General features: G+C 38.0%; 1 protein-coding gene across 12 annotated transcripts in view; it reads right to left on the bottom strand.

The window, feature by feature from the left end:
• The window catches only part of UTRN (utrophin), a 556,684-nt gene that overhangs the window by 20,000 nt on the left and 519,836 nt on the right, over positions 1 to 16,848 (bottom strand). For 11 of the 12 annotated variants that reach the window (XM_010808643.4, XM_015472890.3, XM_010808642.4 and 8 more), the window contains 4 exons: positions 15,998 to 16,134; positions 10,033 to 10,071; positions 9,741 to 9,806; positions 7,930 to 7,995 (listed from right to left, as the gene is read on the bottom strand). In XM_010808643.4, coding sequence (XP_010806945.1) covers positions 7,930 to 7,995; positions 9,741 to 9,806; positions 10,033 to 10,071; positions 15,998 to 16,134 — 308 coding nt within the window. The remainder of the gene's footprint in view (positions 1 to 7,929; positions 7,996 to 9,740; positions 9,807 to 10,032; positions 10,072 to 15,997; positions 16,135 to 16,848) is intronic. The other variant, XM_010808646.4, reaches the window with a different exon arrangement.

Genomic DNA, 16,848 nt, shown 5'->3' with positions numbered 1-16,848 from the left:
TGAAAATCTAACCTTGTGTTATCACAGTTTACTCTGATAAAGAGAGGACATGAAATTGCATCTGAGAGGTAGTGCATTCTTAGAAAAGTTGTGTCCTGATCATTGAGATCAGAGTGATATAAAGAAGCAAATGAAAATAATGAAGGTTAGGGCTGCAAAACAGCCAAAGCAAAGGTTCAAATGAGTCCCTTGTTAGTTTACATAGCTCCTTTATCAGTAAACTTCCCTAACTCACCTTCCTTCTATTATCAAATGAATAAAAAAGGAGTAAACTGGAAATAAGAAACACAGATGGGAAGGATTGAAATAAGCTATAGCATCATCGTTTGATGACCAGTCTTGCAAAAAGGCGGTATCACTGTGAAATAAATAAGGGAGCCTTGAGAAGAATCTCCCACTTGCTCCTAAATTTAGAAGGACGAGGATAAGAGGGGAGAATGGCTCCTGCACTGCTGCAGGGCACAGTGTTTGAAAGCAGAACCCAAGCTCTTAGGAGGCCCATGTAGCAAAGTCAAGCTGAAACGTGGCAAGGAGGTATGTGCATGTGCATTTTGAGGAGGGAGAGGGTATTTTCTTGATAGGGAATAAATGGGTAATTTATTATTATATCCCAAACCTGACTGTATTATGAAGGAGCAGAGGCTATGCGGCTAATGGGCCAACACCACAGGGACACCACTTAGCTGCTAAGGATGACAAGACTAATTCAGTAATGCTTGCAGTCACTCTACCCAATTTAAGGGAAGAGAAAGACCGAAACAAGAGGGGATTATAAAGTACAGATCCGATATATGCACAGAACAAATGTACAAATTAGAAGGATGCAGTGTGTATAAAACAAATCATAAAATAACTAAAAAGTAAGAGTAAAGCAGAACATTTAAAATATTTTTTAGGCCAAAAAAGATGAGTATAGAAACCAAAAAGACTGAGTATGCAAAAAAAGAAGTAGTAACAAAAGAAAATACTCATATATATCCCAGTGAAAATTTTCTCTCATCAGAATGAAGCATCACAAGCAATCAGCCAGAAATCAAAACAAAACAATAAATCATTTACAAAGAAGGAAAAAGGTTTAGCCTCCTACTCTCCATAATGTTTAAGGTCCAAAGATACTGGTCAATGCCTATAGTTCTAACCTAGCCATTCTTCTGACCAGCCAGGTTATGTAAATGTACAGCAAAGCACTTTGTCCACAATGCAAAAGAAAGAAAGAGTAACAATAATGCAAAACAGAACCAAAGTAGGTGGTAATCTCAGGGATCGTAATAAATAAGATCGATAACTGATGCTCACATTGGTTTAAAAAACAATTAATTATATAATTCCTATGAGTAGCTCACCTAAAAGAAAATGGAAGACCAGAGTAAAAGTTAAAAAAAAAAAATTCTATAAGGATAAGATGAGTTAGAGGAAAGCCTGGCCCCTATAAGCTCCCAGGCAGACCTATGAATGGATCACAGACCCTCACATGGTGCCTCTCCCATATTCCCTGACATTAATCCATTTATGTCCTTGGAGCACTTATGCCTTCAGGCACCTGACCTCAGGAATTATACTTAATGCTGGATATTAACACCAACTAAATATCTGTTTTAGATATCTGGGGACTATCCACAGTGAAACAAATACAAACAGCTAAGAGTTAAAATTTGACCTGAGATGCATCTTGCTGTCAACATTTATATAGATTCATTTTTGGGGGGAAGTGTATGGGGCTTTAACATAATATTATTATTTTAAAAATATAATTACCATCATCATCTCTATCATTACATTCTTTAATAAGGTGTCTGGAAGAAAATTAAGACATTTTTCCCCAAAACTAAGAATTTAAATATCATTCATATATAACATATAATTTTAGTCTTAAGTGGTTTTCACAGACTATTAGTCCTAAAAGTTAAATATAAAAATAGATATAGTTGAGTTCTTAATTATACAGTCATGAGGTACTAGATTAAAGTCATTCAACATCAATAGTGTGCCCAGTGCTAAAAGAGAAAATGCCACCAACATGTGGGACTGTACCAATGAAACACAATTAGACAGAACACCATTACACTGTATTTAAGTCTTGCATAGTAAACACTGTCTAGATTACAAAATTAGTACTTATCCAATGACAAAAGAACTGTGATTCATTGAATGACCTTTTGCAAGTAAGACATAAACAAAAATAACAATAATTTCCTTCCTTTAAGGATTTGTTTTGTTCCAGGCTCCAGAGTTGCAAACAGCGACGCCAGTGCAAATCATGCCTGTGCCCCAATTTGATCCTTCCACATACAACAAGGTCACTCAAGAGGGGAGGTGGAGTGAGATACCCTGATGCCAACGGCCTAAGGAAATGTCCTTGGGTTTCAGCTACTCAGATTTCCCAGGACTATCCTCTTTTTGAGACAGGCCCAGTTCATTCTTTGAAATGAAAGAAAATTAAGTCATATCTGACTTGCAATCCCAAGAACCATAGCCCGCCAGGCTCCTCTGTCCATGGGATTCTCCAGGCAAGAATACTGGAGTGGGTTGCCATTTCCTTCTCCAGGGGAACTTCCCAACCCAGGAATTGAACCCAGGGCTCCCACATTGCAGGCAGATGCTTTACCAACTGAGCTACTCAGGAAGCCCTGAAAGAAAATTAGTATCTTTAAAATGAATGCCTTTACGATTTCCAAGTTAGACTTTCAGAAGAAAAGGGAGTACTGTGGATTAGGTTTATGTGAGGTAAAACGCCATGAGATTGATTGAGGTCTAGGCTGAAGAAGTAGCAGCCCGTGATGCATGAAGGGTCAACAACTCTTAACACTTAGCCAGCTTCACCAGGTGGCACTATGATAAAGAACCCACCCGCCAATGCAGGAGACGTAGGAGACGCCGGTTTGATCCCTGTGTTGGGAAGATCCCCGGGAAGAGGACATGGAAACCCGCTCTAGTATTCTTGCCTGGAGAATTCCACGGACAGAGAGGCCTGGCCGTCTACAGTCCATGGGGTCGCAAAGAGTCAGACACAACTGAGTGACTAACACTTTCACAGAAGATGAATGCTGTGAGGAGCCAGGGAACTGGTTCCATAGACCAATTTGAGGGACAGAGAATGGCTCAAATTGCAGGATAGGATACAAATGACTAAAAGGGCCAGGGGTAACTTAGAATTACAAGCTCAAGTCTCAAAATTTGTACCTCAAGGCAGGGGCTTTCTTTTACTGTTGACAGCTGAGACCACCTAAAAACCAAATTTGGGAGGTTGGGCACAGCAGATGTTGAATTACAAAATCTTCTCCTTGGGTCCAGACTGTGAAGCTGGAGCACAGATGCACATGAGCAGAAGCAGAACGAGGACAGAAGGGACTGGAAGGATGTGTGGATGCTCTGACCCTCCCACCTCCCCCACTGCAGGAAGCCCTCCCTTCCCACACCAGTTGAGGCAGCAAAGTGAGGCAGTCAGGCAAGGTCAGGGGTGCCTGTGCCTGGAGCCAGGATGCCTCAGTCTGAATCCCAGCTCCACCACTGACTACAAAATCCTGGGCAACCTCCTTCACCTTGTGGGGTCCTGATTGCTTCCTCTATAAAGTGGTGTAATGAGAACAAGAGCATCATGGACAACCGAATAAGCACCAGTGGGCACAGTGCTTAGAACAGCGCCTGCCTGGCTCTTGCATGCGTGCATGCTCAGTTGCTTCAATTGTGTCCAACTGTTTGAGACATTATGGACTGTAGCCCACCAGGCTCCTCTGTCCATGGGGAGATTCTAGGCAAGAATACTGGAGTAGGTTGCCATTTCCTCCTTCAGGGGATCTTCCCAACCTAGGGATCAAACCCATGTCTCCTGCATTTCCTGCATTGCAGGCAGATTCTTTACCACCGAGTCACCAGGGAAGCCCTGCCTGGCTCTTAGGAGTCTCTAAATCAAGGAGGAGATGGTGGTTGTTTTTGCACCATCACCATTATTTTCAAGAGATATTTACTAATATTTCTTTACCCTTGCTTGGAATAACAAAAACCTCAACTCAAGAGGGCCTAGGAGTAAGGTGGAGAATTCAAGAGAGAGAAAAAATTCCAAAAATTATTGTGGAAGTTTGCTAACATACAATTTTTGGCTTAAGGCACTCTGACTTGTTTTCTTAACCCTTCCCAACAACAATAAAAATTACTAGTACCTTGGGATTTAAATTGTTAATACTGATGTTGGTTGCCTCAAGACAGATCTGAGAGTGAAGTAGAAGAGCCAACCCTGCCTTAAAAAGCCACTGATCCCTCATTCAGAAGTTGGCAATACTGTTAGGTGGCACTGAATACTGTCATCTGTTGTCTTGGGGGATTGTATCAGGATCCTACCAATGCCAGAGCCTTAAGAAACTTCCAGGAAAAGGCCAGGGTACTGAGAGTACATTGCACACATGTGTGTGTGCTAAGTAGCATCAGTTGTGCCCAACTCTTTGTGATCCTATGGACTGTAGCCTGCCAAGCTCCTCTGTCGGATTCTTCAGGCAAGAATACTAGAGTGGGTTGCCATGCCCTCTTCCAGGGGATGTTTCTGACCCAGGGATTGAATCTGCATCTCTTAAGTCTCTTGCATTGGCAGGCAGGTTTTTTACCACTAGCGCCACCTGCGAAGCTCCTATTGCACATATACTTCCTGCTATTATAATAGGTCCTGTAAGAAACAGATAAGCCTGATCCAAGCTAAAAGCAAAGAAAGAACAACACTGTGTCTTGTTAAGGGCAGCAAACATTTATTACTGTATCCTGTGACTCAAGATGCTAAATTTATTAGATGGGAAACTTAGCAGGAGAGCCAGGAAAATAGTAAGTTTCATTCTTAGCTCTGCTCTCATGAGGAGCGCTGTCAATTCAAAGGAGGGAATAGTTACCCTTATTGGGGCGAGTTATCCATTGGGAGAAAAGATATATAATATCATAATACTTATTCACTTTGTCAAGTCAATAATGCCAATTAAAATGAAAATATTTGGGGCTTCCCTGGTGGCAAAGTTGTAAAGAATCCGCCTGTAATTCAGGAGACGCAGGTTCGATGGATGGATTGCGAAGATCCCCTGGAGAAGGAAAAGGCAATCCGCTCCAGTGTTCTTGCCTGGGAAATCCCATGGACAGAGAAGCCTGGTGGGCTACAGTTCATGGGGTTGCAAAAGATTTGAACATGACTTAGTGACTAAACAACAGCAATGAATTTTGTCAAACCACCGGACTTTAGGTCCAAAGTAGGACTTCGAAGGTTGAGTCCTTGTTAACGTTCTCACTTGAATGATCCCTGCATGTTCACAGGAAAAGACCCTCAAAATACTCCATAGCTTAAAGTGTGGAAGAGCAATGGACTTCCAGATTGGCTTGATCAAAGTAAGACTTCTTAAAATATCCATTAAAATATTAATGTATCAGTAACTAGACAACAATTTCTCTTCAGTGATTTATACATTCTTACACTATTAATTTAATCTCCCACAAAAGGGAAAATTTGCTTCCTTGCCTTTTCCAGTACCTCGAGGCCATCACATTCCTTCACTTTCAAAGCCAGCAGTGTAGCACCTGTAAAATCTCTTTGTATCTCACCTCTGCTCCCCTGGTTACCCCTCCTATCCCAAACTCTGATTCTCCTCCTTCTTACGAAGATCCTTGCGGCTACACTGGGCCCACCCAGATAACCCAGGCTAATCTCCCCATCTCAAAATCCTTAATTTAGTCACTTGTGCAAAGTCCCTCTTGCCATGTAAAGTCACAGTCATAGGTGTCAGGGATTAGGACGTGGATTTCTTTGGGGGCCTATTATTCTATCTACTTTAAATGCCCTCACCATGTTTCTGAACACTTATCCATCTCCCTGCTAGCCCATAAGATTCCTGAAGACAGCATGGACCTTTACAGGGCTGGGCACATGTCAGGGGTGTGCAGCTGAGTGTTCACCAGCAGGTTCTCTACAAGATAAATAAAGAAAAAGGCCCTGCTTTGTAGCATTTTTAATTTTTATGGTTTAAATACTTTCAGTATGGCCAATTTAAAATAATGACTTCACTGAATGTAGAGCTGAAAAAAGATACATAGTTGCACACCACTTGACTCCCCAAGAGCACAGGTAATAGGAAAATGAGGTAAAATAACTATGATGTGATAAGTTCTGAGTATTACTTTTGTTATTATTTTAATCTAATCTGTTGGTTTGCAAGTACATACATGGGCTTCCCAGGTGGCACTAGTGGTAAAGAGCCTGCTAGCCAATGCAGGAGGTGTAAGGACACGGGTTCAGTTCTTGGGTTGGGAAGATCCCCTGGAGGAGGGCATGGCAATCCACTCCAGTATTCTTGCCTGGAGAATTCCATGGACAGAGAAGCCTGGCGGGCTACAGTCCATAGGTATATACAAATGAATTTTAATAATGTCTTTGTTTAACAAGCAGCTTACAAACTTCTTGAACATTTAACAACCAGCTCTCACAACTGCCTCCAGCATACCACCGCAACGTAAGCATGCAGTAAGTATTTTTTTGGATGGAAGAATGAGTTAATATATCTCTTGACAGTATATTAAAATGTATTCAGCTGTTAGTCATATTTTTTGTCATTTCTCAGACATTAGTGCTAAATTTAAAAGTCAATAGTGCCTTTTCTAATTTACTAAATTTGATTATTGCCTTTACTTGGATCACAAGGTGTGACAAACACATTTAAAGAATTTAAGTTTGGTTTTAATTAGTTGTTTTAAGTTTTGTTTAATTCTTTAGCTATTTCTCAACCTTGATGGAAAAATATGTTGATTTAGGATATTCAAGATACTTAACTGCTTTATAAGAAAGACATACTAGGAGTTTAAATATGAAACAAGCATTATGAATATGCTATTACCTTGTTTTGGGAATTGTTCCAAACACACAGTACATTAATAATAATGTATAAGTCACTACTGTATTGTTATAAAGAACTAACTTGCTATTTTTTGAAATTGAAAAATCTCCTGAGATCTTTTATTTATAAGCTTAATGATAGTAAAACAATTTTTAAAAAATATTGACCAGAAGACATTTCATGTGAGAGTACCTTAGATATTTCGACTTGGCTGTCTCTACAATGTTTTTTAGTATAAAATACCTAAGAACCAAGTTCGACAACTTTCCTGGCAACCTTAGAGCTTCCCACCAGATCCAAACCACAATGACTGGGTGAGTCAACTGAACTCGACACTATTGAAATCATAGACACCATTCAGAACTGAAGGTGTTAATTCCAAGGTGGTGGAGGGTGGGGAAAGCAACAAAAGCAAGATGGCACAGGACAGTGAATAGTCAGAGATGAAATATCTGCCAAGAAAGGGTTTTAAACAGCATTCTAAAGTTAATGAGGCTTTTCCTAGTTGCTAATAAAATCAAATGATTGGCAGAGGAGTTAACACTTTCCAGTGAAGGGTAAGGCTTTTCCTAGTTGCTAATAAAATCAAATGATTGGCAGAGGAGTTAACACCTTCCAGTGAAGGGTAAGGAGTAGATGTCCAAGCCTGTGTAGGTCATAACTATTAAATGGCAGAGATTATGGAGAAAATATGAGCACACAGAAGGAAAAGAATTTTACAGAATGACATATATTCTATAGAATTACATCTGTTAAATTAACAAGAAATATCAGATAAATGGAATGAATATCTATACCTGTATTTATAAATAAATCAATATGGTTTTCCTAGGGCAGATGAGTAGCCAAATATAGGATTTTCTTCAGTAACTTATATGAAACTAAATAAATAAACATATCCAATTTATACTATCATGGCTTGAAACCATAAAATCTATGTAGACATTTTTATAACCACACTTATCAATTTTGATTTGGATCAAAATTCAGAGCCACAGTCAATGAAGATTACTTCTGACAGCCATAATATAAGAACCAGCTTTCCAAGGCAGCACTAATTTCATGATTTACTTACACACTTCCTGTGGTAGAGCTGCTATCAGTGAGGAAAGATCCATTAGTCCTTTCCATTTGGGCCAGTCTGTAAAATGAAAATAAAGAGGTTAGAGAATGTGGCCGCATAGGGTATAGTTGACTGGTACAGCCTCAGTGTTTCTTAAACTGTCCTAATTCCCACAAAATCCAGAACAGCTCAAACTCCCTAACAAGACTTTGAAATGAAAACAACCTCTAACGTTGAGTTCTGTTTCTATCACCACTGCAATAAGGACTAAAGACTTTTATTTTACATCATGTTATGTAGTTTCCTAGTGGGCCTAGATTCCTAGTTGATTTCTCAGACTCTTAAGTTAGTCTTTACTTGCTCACACATCTGGTTATGTCCCTCTCCCTCTCATGTTTAAAGATTCTCCATAATGCCTCTTTACCAAAGGACAGAAATCTTACTCCTTAGCAAGTGAAAGTGAAAGTCACTCAGTCCTGTCCAACTCTCTGCAACCCCATGGACTATACAGTCCATGGAATTCTCCAGGCCAGAATTCTGGAGTGGGTAGCCTTTCCCTTCTCCAGTGGATCCTCCCAACCCAGGGATCGTACCCAGGTCTCCCGCATTGCAGGCAGACTCTTTACCAGCTGAGCCACAAGGGAAGCTCAGGAATACTAGAGTGGGTAGCCTGTCCCTTCTCCAGTGGATCTTCCTGACCCAGGAATCGAACCAGGGTCTCCTGCATTGCAGGTGGATTCTTTACCAACTGAGCTATCAGGGAAGCCCATCCTTAGCGAGTGGGTCCCACATTACTGGACTTCAGCTTCTGTCCCTTCACTCTGTCTTGTCCTTTCCCCTTTCTCTACTTGCAATTATTTAAATAAACTGTATTCTTTCTGAGCTCAATACTTTAAAGCATGTTTTTCCACTTTTTCCTGAAATTTCTACTTGGCCTAGACTCAGCTCAAATGTTACTGTTTTTATTATGTTGCTTGAACTATAGCCTTTTATTATTTATTTTTTCAGGTATTATATTTGTCCTTAAGATTTTTCGTACCTTTTAAAAAAACTTTTCATTTTATTTTGAAGTATGGCTGATTAACAATATTGTGATAGCTTCAGGTGGACAGCAAAGGGACTCAGCCATACATATACATGTATCCATCCTCCTCCAAACTCTCCTCCCATCCCGGCTGCCACGTAACATTGAGTCGAGTTCCCTGTGCTATACAGGAGGTCCTTGTTGGTTATCCATTTTAAATACAATAGTGTGTACATGTTTATCCTAAATTCTCTGACTGTCCCATCCCATCATCCTTCCCCTCAGCAACCACAGGTTGAACTATAACCTTGTAAAGCATAGCCAGTTACTACACTGTCAATGCCTGGTACATATTTGGTTGTATAAAAGTTTGTACAACCCAGTAAGACCAGCTTATACTTTTATATTATTTGGGAACTCCAAAATAAACCTCTATTGTAAAGTATTAGCATACATTTAATTACATATTGTAATTCATATGTACACCATTTCCTGAGAATACTTTCATTCATTGAAACTGGGTTACATTATCTAAATCCTATTTGTACAGTGTTTGCATTCTCATGAGCTCACTAATCACATCCCATGGAGATTTACTCAGTAGAATATATTGCAAGTGTTTGGTAAAGTGCAAATTACAGTATAGAAAGATGAAAGCCCAGATTTCAAATATAACAGAATCACCACTCCTGTAAAACTGTATCTCTTAAATCAAGGCATGTGAATGATATAAGATAATACAGAAAGAGATACATTCTGGGTGGCAGTGCAGTGGAGGGATCCCAGCAAAGTTTCTTACCGTGTAGCATACTGTTCTATTCTTGAATGGGTATCATCATGAAACAGCTGAGGAGACTGCGAAGGGCTGGAAGAGAGAAAGCAAAGAAACAGTTTTATGCCCAAATATTGACAGATATTACTATTAGGAATGTTAGCTTAGTTAAATAATGAATTTGACATGCAAACAAACCACTAGGATTGTTACCCAGGAGGCAGAACTATTATTTTAGGATAAGAGTTTAGAAATCACCCCATGCTAGTAAAACTGATTAGAACATCCGTCTTGTGCATACGGAGCTGTGGATACTCACTCATAGTGCTCCGGCCACATACTGATGAGTGTGATAGGACTGCAAAGAGGGCAGAGGGAGACAAAAGTCATAGAAAAAACACTTTAGAGCAATTTAAGACAAAAGCAGTCAGTCAGAGGGTGGGGCGTGGGATACATTCTCAATTATCTCCCACGCCTGCATTTGGTTGCCCTGAGGTCCACCATGAAAGAAGTCAAAACAAACAGAAATGACTGTTTATTCTAGAAAAGATGCTATGTATTCAAGTGCCTGCAGGGGCCTTTCCACAGATATTATAGGATTTGTTATAGACAGCAAACACATTTAAATAGTCTGATTGGAAAAAGAAAGAGAATGCTCTAAAATAGCTCAAAATTATGGGATAATTTAAAAAGTAATGTTTCATAATGTACTGGACAGAGGTGCAATCATATTTTTGTTTTTCCTGTAGAAGAAACTTGATCAGAAAGGAAAAGTTAAATACCAAGGACTACATTATATACTGCTGGCAGAGTTGCAATAAAATGAGAATGTTCTGAATCTTTGCTCAATTTTATTTATTATTTTTCAAAACATATTTTCCTGGCTGCAGCGCATGGCATGTAGGATCTTAGTTCCCTGACCGGGAATGGAACCTGTGTCACTTGCATTGGCCACTCGAAGTCTTAACCACTGAACTGCCAGGAAAGTCCCCTTTGCCCAATTTTAAATAAAATCCAAATAAAGGTGTACACAGAGTACCTCAACCTCACAGATACACTGAAAAAAGATGCAGCCTAGATGTTCTCCTCTATACCTGGCCAAAATTCTCAATTATCCATAACTTGAAAGCAACGTTGCTAGATCATGATACACTTTTATCAAACAAAATTTTATCCAGAAGTTCTATCTAAGAAACTGATAAAAGGAACACTGTCTACTAGAATCAGAACTTGAGATTGGAACTTGATTATTCAATATCATTCCTAGCCCTGGAGATACACTCCAGTCTCACAGCACTGCCTAGAAAACCCCAAGTCTGTAAGAAATAGCGTTTGAAAACAAATGATCCTAATTAAAAGTTAGTTCTAACCCTAACCCTTTTTTATTGGGGGTGTGGGAAGGTGTGGGGGAATACTGATGAATGTGGAAATTTAAAAGCCTAAAGAAAATTAGTTGTCTAATTAAAAAAGTCTCCTGCAAAAGCTAATGCTGGTTGAAACAAAGAAGGAAAATTTATTCTAGATCTATTTGATTCTCCTATTTCTAATATATATACATACTTAAGAAAAAGTTAATGATCTCATTATCTCCCACTGAGAAGCAAAAGTTGATGTCTGCAAAGCGAAGATTAAAAGATGACGGAAAGTCATCTTATTGGTGTGGAAAACTGAGATTCTTTGGACTTGTTTCAAAAAAAGGCATTTATCTGGTCTGTGTTTGTCAGACATTTATACTATACATAGACTTAATTACTCGTGTAAAACAGACACAACAATGAAACAAAACAGCATTATTCAAGTCTTTTCTTATCACTACTTTTCATTAACTCTGAAATACAGATGTTAAGTGTCAGATAAATGATTTTCTATACACTTTCCCTGGTGGCTCAGATGGTAGAGAATCTGCCTGCAATGCAGCAGACCTGGGTTCAATCCCTGGGTTGGAAGATCCCCTGGAGAAGGGAAAGGTTACTCATTCCAGTATTCTTGCCTGGAGAATTCCAAGGACAGAGGAGCTTGGCAGGCTGTTGTCCATGGGATCATAAAGAGTGAGATATGATTGAGAGACTAACACTTTCAACACTTTCTGAAAAACATAGGAACTGCCCCAGAGATCATTTCTAAAATTCAAGTATACCACAACATTTGCTGTGAGCTTTAAATATAAGAAAAATACATGTATATATATATATTTTTTTTAAATCTTAATTGAACTCAGAAAAGCTTTGTGAAACTGCTTGACTGGTTCCCGTAAAGTTAATTCAGTTAGTACAATAGTGATTCACTGAACTAAGATAAGAATGGCAGAGGCAAAAAGCTGAAATGAAGAGTGTCAAAAGAAAGCCTCTTTATGTATTATGAAAATTTCTGAGAAAAGAAAAAGATTAAAAAAAAAAACTTTAGGCTTTATTGACTTCAAAGTACTTTGATTTGTAGAGAATATATTAACTGATAAGCTTTTTCATTTAATTCCAGAAAAAGAAAACTGGGCAATATTCTCCCTGAGTTGTTAGCCTGTGTTAGCCCAGACTTCATAATGCTGCCTCTCAACTGCGTTCCAGAGTGGTGTCTGAACAGGGTGTTTTGGCTAATCACACACTAATATGCAAGACTCTACTAAATATACTTAATGTTATAGGAAATATAATCCAGACTTTCTTTGAAGATTTTAGAGACTTTTCAGTGCCTTAAATTCTCAGCAGACTTCTCACACTTCCGTCTGTTTGCCTTCTGAAGTCCATTTGTCGCAGAGCAGGGGTCCCAGCGGCTCTAACAGATAAAGCTTCAATGCCCCCTCCCTCCTGCTCTTGAAGACTACAAACATCTTCACCTGCTTTACAAGGCTGATCATGATCTGCGTCCTGCTTTCCTTTCCACTCCCATTTCTCATCATGATTCTCAACTTCCCATTCCAGTTTCCAAAACAGGGTTGTCTTTCGGCTTTTGAAAATGTTTGCCTTGCTGGGAAACTCTCCCTCTCCTCCCCGGGTAGCAAACACTGAGTTTTGGGCCCTATTCATCTTTTAGTCTGGGGATGAACTGTCACTTCCCGGTCCAATGCTCCCACAACCATAATTCCATTTACTATGAGATGGTTCTTGCTACCGTAAGAACTTAAAAAACCAAGAAACTCATCTATTCCACCTTAACCAATACACGTGGTAGTGTGGTTGTTTAGTCGTTAAGTTGTGTCTGACTACTGAGACCCCATGCACTGTAGCCCACCAGGTTCCTCTGTCCATGGGATTTCCCAGGCAAAAATACCAGAGTGGGTTGCCGTTTCCTTCTCCAGGGGATCTTCCCAACCCAGGGATCCAACCCGGGTTTTCTGCATTGCAGGCAAATGGAAGCCCAACCAATACCAGGGAGAGGTGCCTATTTTATTCCTTTTAATTTTCAGGGAAACTAAGCTACGTTTTTAGCCAATAAATCTCACTCAATTCTCAAATTACTTTGTCACCCTTTGAGCTTGTTTTTCAGGTATATTTTCAATGGTAATAACTCTTTCATCAAGCTCTACTCATTTATTTTGATTTATTTTTGTGAAAAAATCTTGCATAGTTATAAAATTAATTGAATAAACCGAAGCATGGGTTTGTTTACCTCCTTTTAATAACAACTAATTTTCCCATAAATCCCCTCCATGCATGCATGTATAGGGGATAAGACATTACATTTTGCAGGGATGAAAGAGAAAGAAGCAAAAGGAAACTCTAATCAGCTTCATAAATAACTTCAACACATTTACCACTTCACTGGTTTTTCTCCAATGTTCTCCTCCCACAAATAGGAGAATAAATGAAATCAAAATTTTTACTACCTATTCACATAAATTGTTACACCAGAAGATTAAGTGGCCCTGTACTAGAAAGGGCTCAGTAGAAAAATGAACTATACCAACTCCAAGAATACATTCTAGGATTAAAAAAGGAAGAAAATCTGCCCGATGTATCCAGTAGCTCATAAATCTTTTTCAAAAAAGGATCTCATGACATCTGATTTAATCTTACACTCCTTTTCTTTCCCTCATTTTCCTCTCACTGAAAATGCTGGTACATTCATCTTTGATGAAATGAAGCATCTTCAGAGTTACAGCCAAAAATCATAGCACAAAATTATTTGGCACACACTTTTCTGTTCTCTTTTCCTTTAACTGAATCACTCAGAATTATTAACGTCAGTCATTATTTTGACAGCGAAAGGCAAATTATCAAAATTGCTTAAAAGCAATTTAAAAGATCTATCTATCTGCATGACTCATACAAGGGATGTAGCTATTTGGAACATAAAATGCCAATGGTTTATCCAAAGAGTCAAAAGCACATCACTATTTCAAACCTATCAAATTACCTTGTAAATAAAACCACTGTGTGATAATTCTATGCTTCAGGCCCTTACTCTAAAGGTTATTTAGATCTGATACCAAGATAGGCAAAATTTTATCTTTATTAGGTATTCAGTATAGTTAAACTATATATTAGACACTAAAACAAATAAGAATGTATTATATACGTTTTGAAAGAAAGGGAAAAAAGTCTATGCGCAAAACACAGACAGGATCAAAAATATACCTTTCTTTACAGATTTTAAGTATTGCAGGCAGATTCTCTACCAGTTGAGTCACTAGGGAAGCCCAAGTATCCTGGAGTGGGTAGCCTATCCCTTCTCCAGTGGATCCTCCCGATCCAAGAATCGAACTGGGGTCTCCTGCGTTGCAGGCAGATTCTTTACCAGCCAAGCTACCAGGGAATCACAAGTATTTCAATAGTATGCCTTAACTTAAAATCATTTCAATAAAATTTCTTCTAAAATGTACTGTGGAAAAAATGACTGGGAGGCATATATCTTAATTGTATGGAATTTGATATCAAGCAAAGTTATCAAAAAGTTTGAAGTTTTTGGTATGCTTTAAATGAGTATGTGGTATTTTTGGACCTATCTACATATATAGCCATGCTGTATTTCTTCTTCATGCACATCCATAATATTACCTATGGAGGGATAAAAATACCCACTTTACTTTGTCTGTAGTCTTCCTTTTATTTCTTAGTAGTTAAACAAACTAAAAAAAAAAAAAAAAAATTGCATATAAATGTAGCAAAGCCCCTGGTCCAAAGGGTTTTATATGGATAAAAAAAATTGGACTAAATGGTCTATCCCTCTATTTTGACATCTTTGAGACATGGACTGTCATAATACACTGGACTGCTACTGTTCTCTAATTATCTCCCATATATACACAAAGAAGTTAACTACGAGCTTTGAAGGTTAAATGTCAACACATTTTTATAGTTCTTACTTCAGTTTTCTTTACTGTATAAGGTAGAAAACTCCACACTTCAGAGCTTCTCTTCTGTAGTTACTTGAGAAGGAATATTTCTGTAACTAGAACTCCACTATTCTTTATGACTAGGCACTCTGGTGATGATTAGCAATAAAACTTAATTTTCCCCAAGATTCAAGCACAAGAAAATTGCCTTGGCAGGCATATTTATGCTGATATTTTAAAAAAAAAGTAATTCAAAGATTTAAAATCATATTTATTTTGATCTTGACATATAATTGCTTAGTAATTTAAATTTTGTTCTTGCATTTATTCTGGTTCATTTTAAAATTTCTTTTCATTTCAGGCTATAAACTATTATCCTTCATTTTATAATCCCAAAGTAATTTTGCAATCTGAAACTTTGTTTCATTTATGTTTGTAAACTCAAATGATATACTTTTAAGAAAACTTTGTCTATTACAGGTTCTATTTAAAGCTATCTCATTTCGCTGCCATGTTTAAGAAAAAAAGAAATTAGAAACGCAATGTGAGATTTTGATGAGATTTCATATAGATATATATCTGAAGCAAGGAATTAAACACTATTAATAAACATATTAAAATAAGTAAAATTAGTGCAAAACATATAAGAAATAGTAAAAAAAAAAAAACCCACAAAGAGGGAAAAATGGAAAATAAAGTAATGAAAGAGCATAAATGCAACAATTTACTTAAAGTATTTTTAAGAGTAAAAGAGATGACCAGTGCAAAGGTGGACACATTATTACATATTTCAAAAGTTTAGGAAAACATGCAAAATTAAACCTGTGCTGTCAAAAACAGTCAAAATTCATGTTGCCAAGACTGAGTCCAAGTTTATTTGCCCTTCTTGTAGATGAAACATTTTACCAAAACACAACTTCTTTTTGGGTATCAGATTTATCTTTTGTCACTAATATAAAAGTATCAGGTATAAGAGCACATACAGATACAAGTTTAATAGTAAAATTAAACTTACGTCTCTAAGTTGTCACCTTCAAGAACTGTCTGGACAGGCAGGTAGCCAAGCCGAGGATGCTTGGCAAAGTATTTCTTCGATCTGAACTTATTCTTCAGCACCTTTGTGAAGTCCCGTACATCTTCCCCAGATGTTGTCTATGAGGTTGAAAAAAATTACACTTATCTCATTAAAATGGAAGGAGACAACTATCTACAATCAAATTAGAGCAGATGTAAATTGATGCCATTAAATGACAACACTTTCAGTAGTTCTATGTATTTTTGGAATAGCACACAAGGTCATGAGAACACATGGCAATCAAGACTCATCATTAAATATTTTCAGCAATCAGCTTATAATTTTTAATTTTCTGTTGAGAATAAGCAATAAGTAAATCATTCCCCCAATACATTAAAATCAATTTTGGCAATGTTATTCATTAATTCCTGTCACTAAAAAAGCTGCAATTTGCTGCTATTAAACACTTGGTGATGATGTATTCTGGATATTATATGATTTTAGCTAAGTAATGAGGCACACACATCCTCATAATTCACCTATATATATATGTATATATATACATATATCCTGTACCGACTTCACAGAAGCCAGCACAAATTGTAGTCTAGCAAAGGAGAAAACAGTACACAAGACAGAAAGCCCAGGGCCACGTTGGTTCTCTGTACTGCAAGGAATACTCTCAGATTCTTTGTTCTTTCCCATCCATATAAACGTATACTTATTTGACATGGGGCTTTCCAGGTGGCACAGTGGTAAAGAATCTGCCTGCAATGCAGATGTGGGTTCAATCCCTGGGTCATGAAGATCCCCTGGAGTAGGAAACACAGCCCACTCCAGTATTCTTGCCT

This window comes from Bos taurus, chromosome 9 (assembly GCF_002263795.3).
Source record: "Bos taurus isolate L1 Dominette 01449 registration number 42190680 breed Hereford chromosome 9, ARS-UCD2.0, whole genome shotgun sequence".
Taxonomy (NCBI): domain Eukaryota; kingdom Metazoa; phylum Chordata; class Mammalia; order Artiodactyla; family Bovidae; genus Bos; species Bos taurus.
This window is presented reverse-complemented; position numbering and strand designations above follow the sequence as displayed.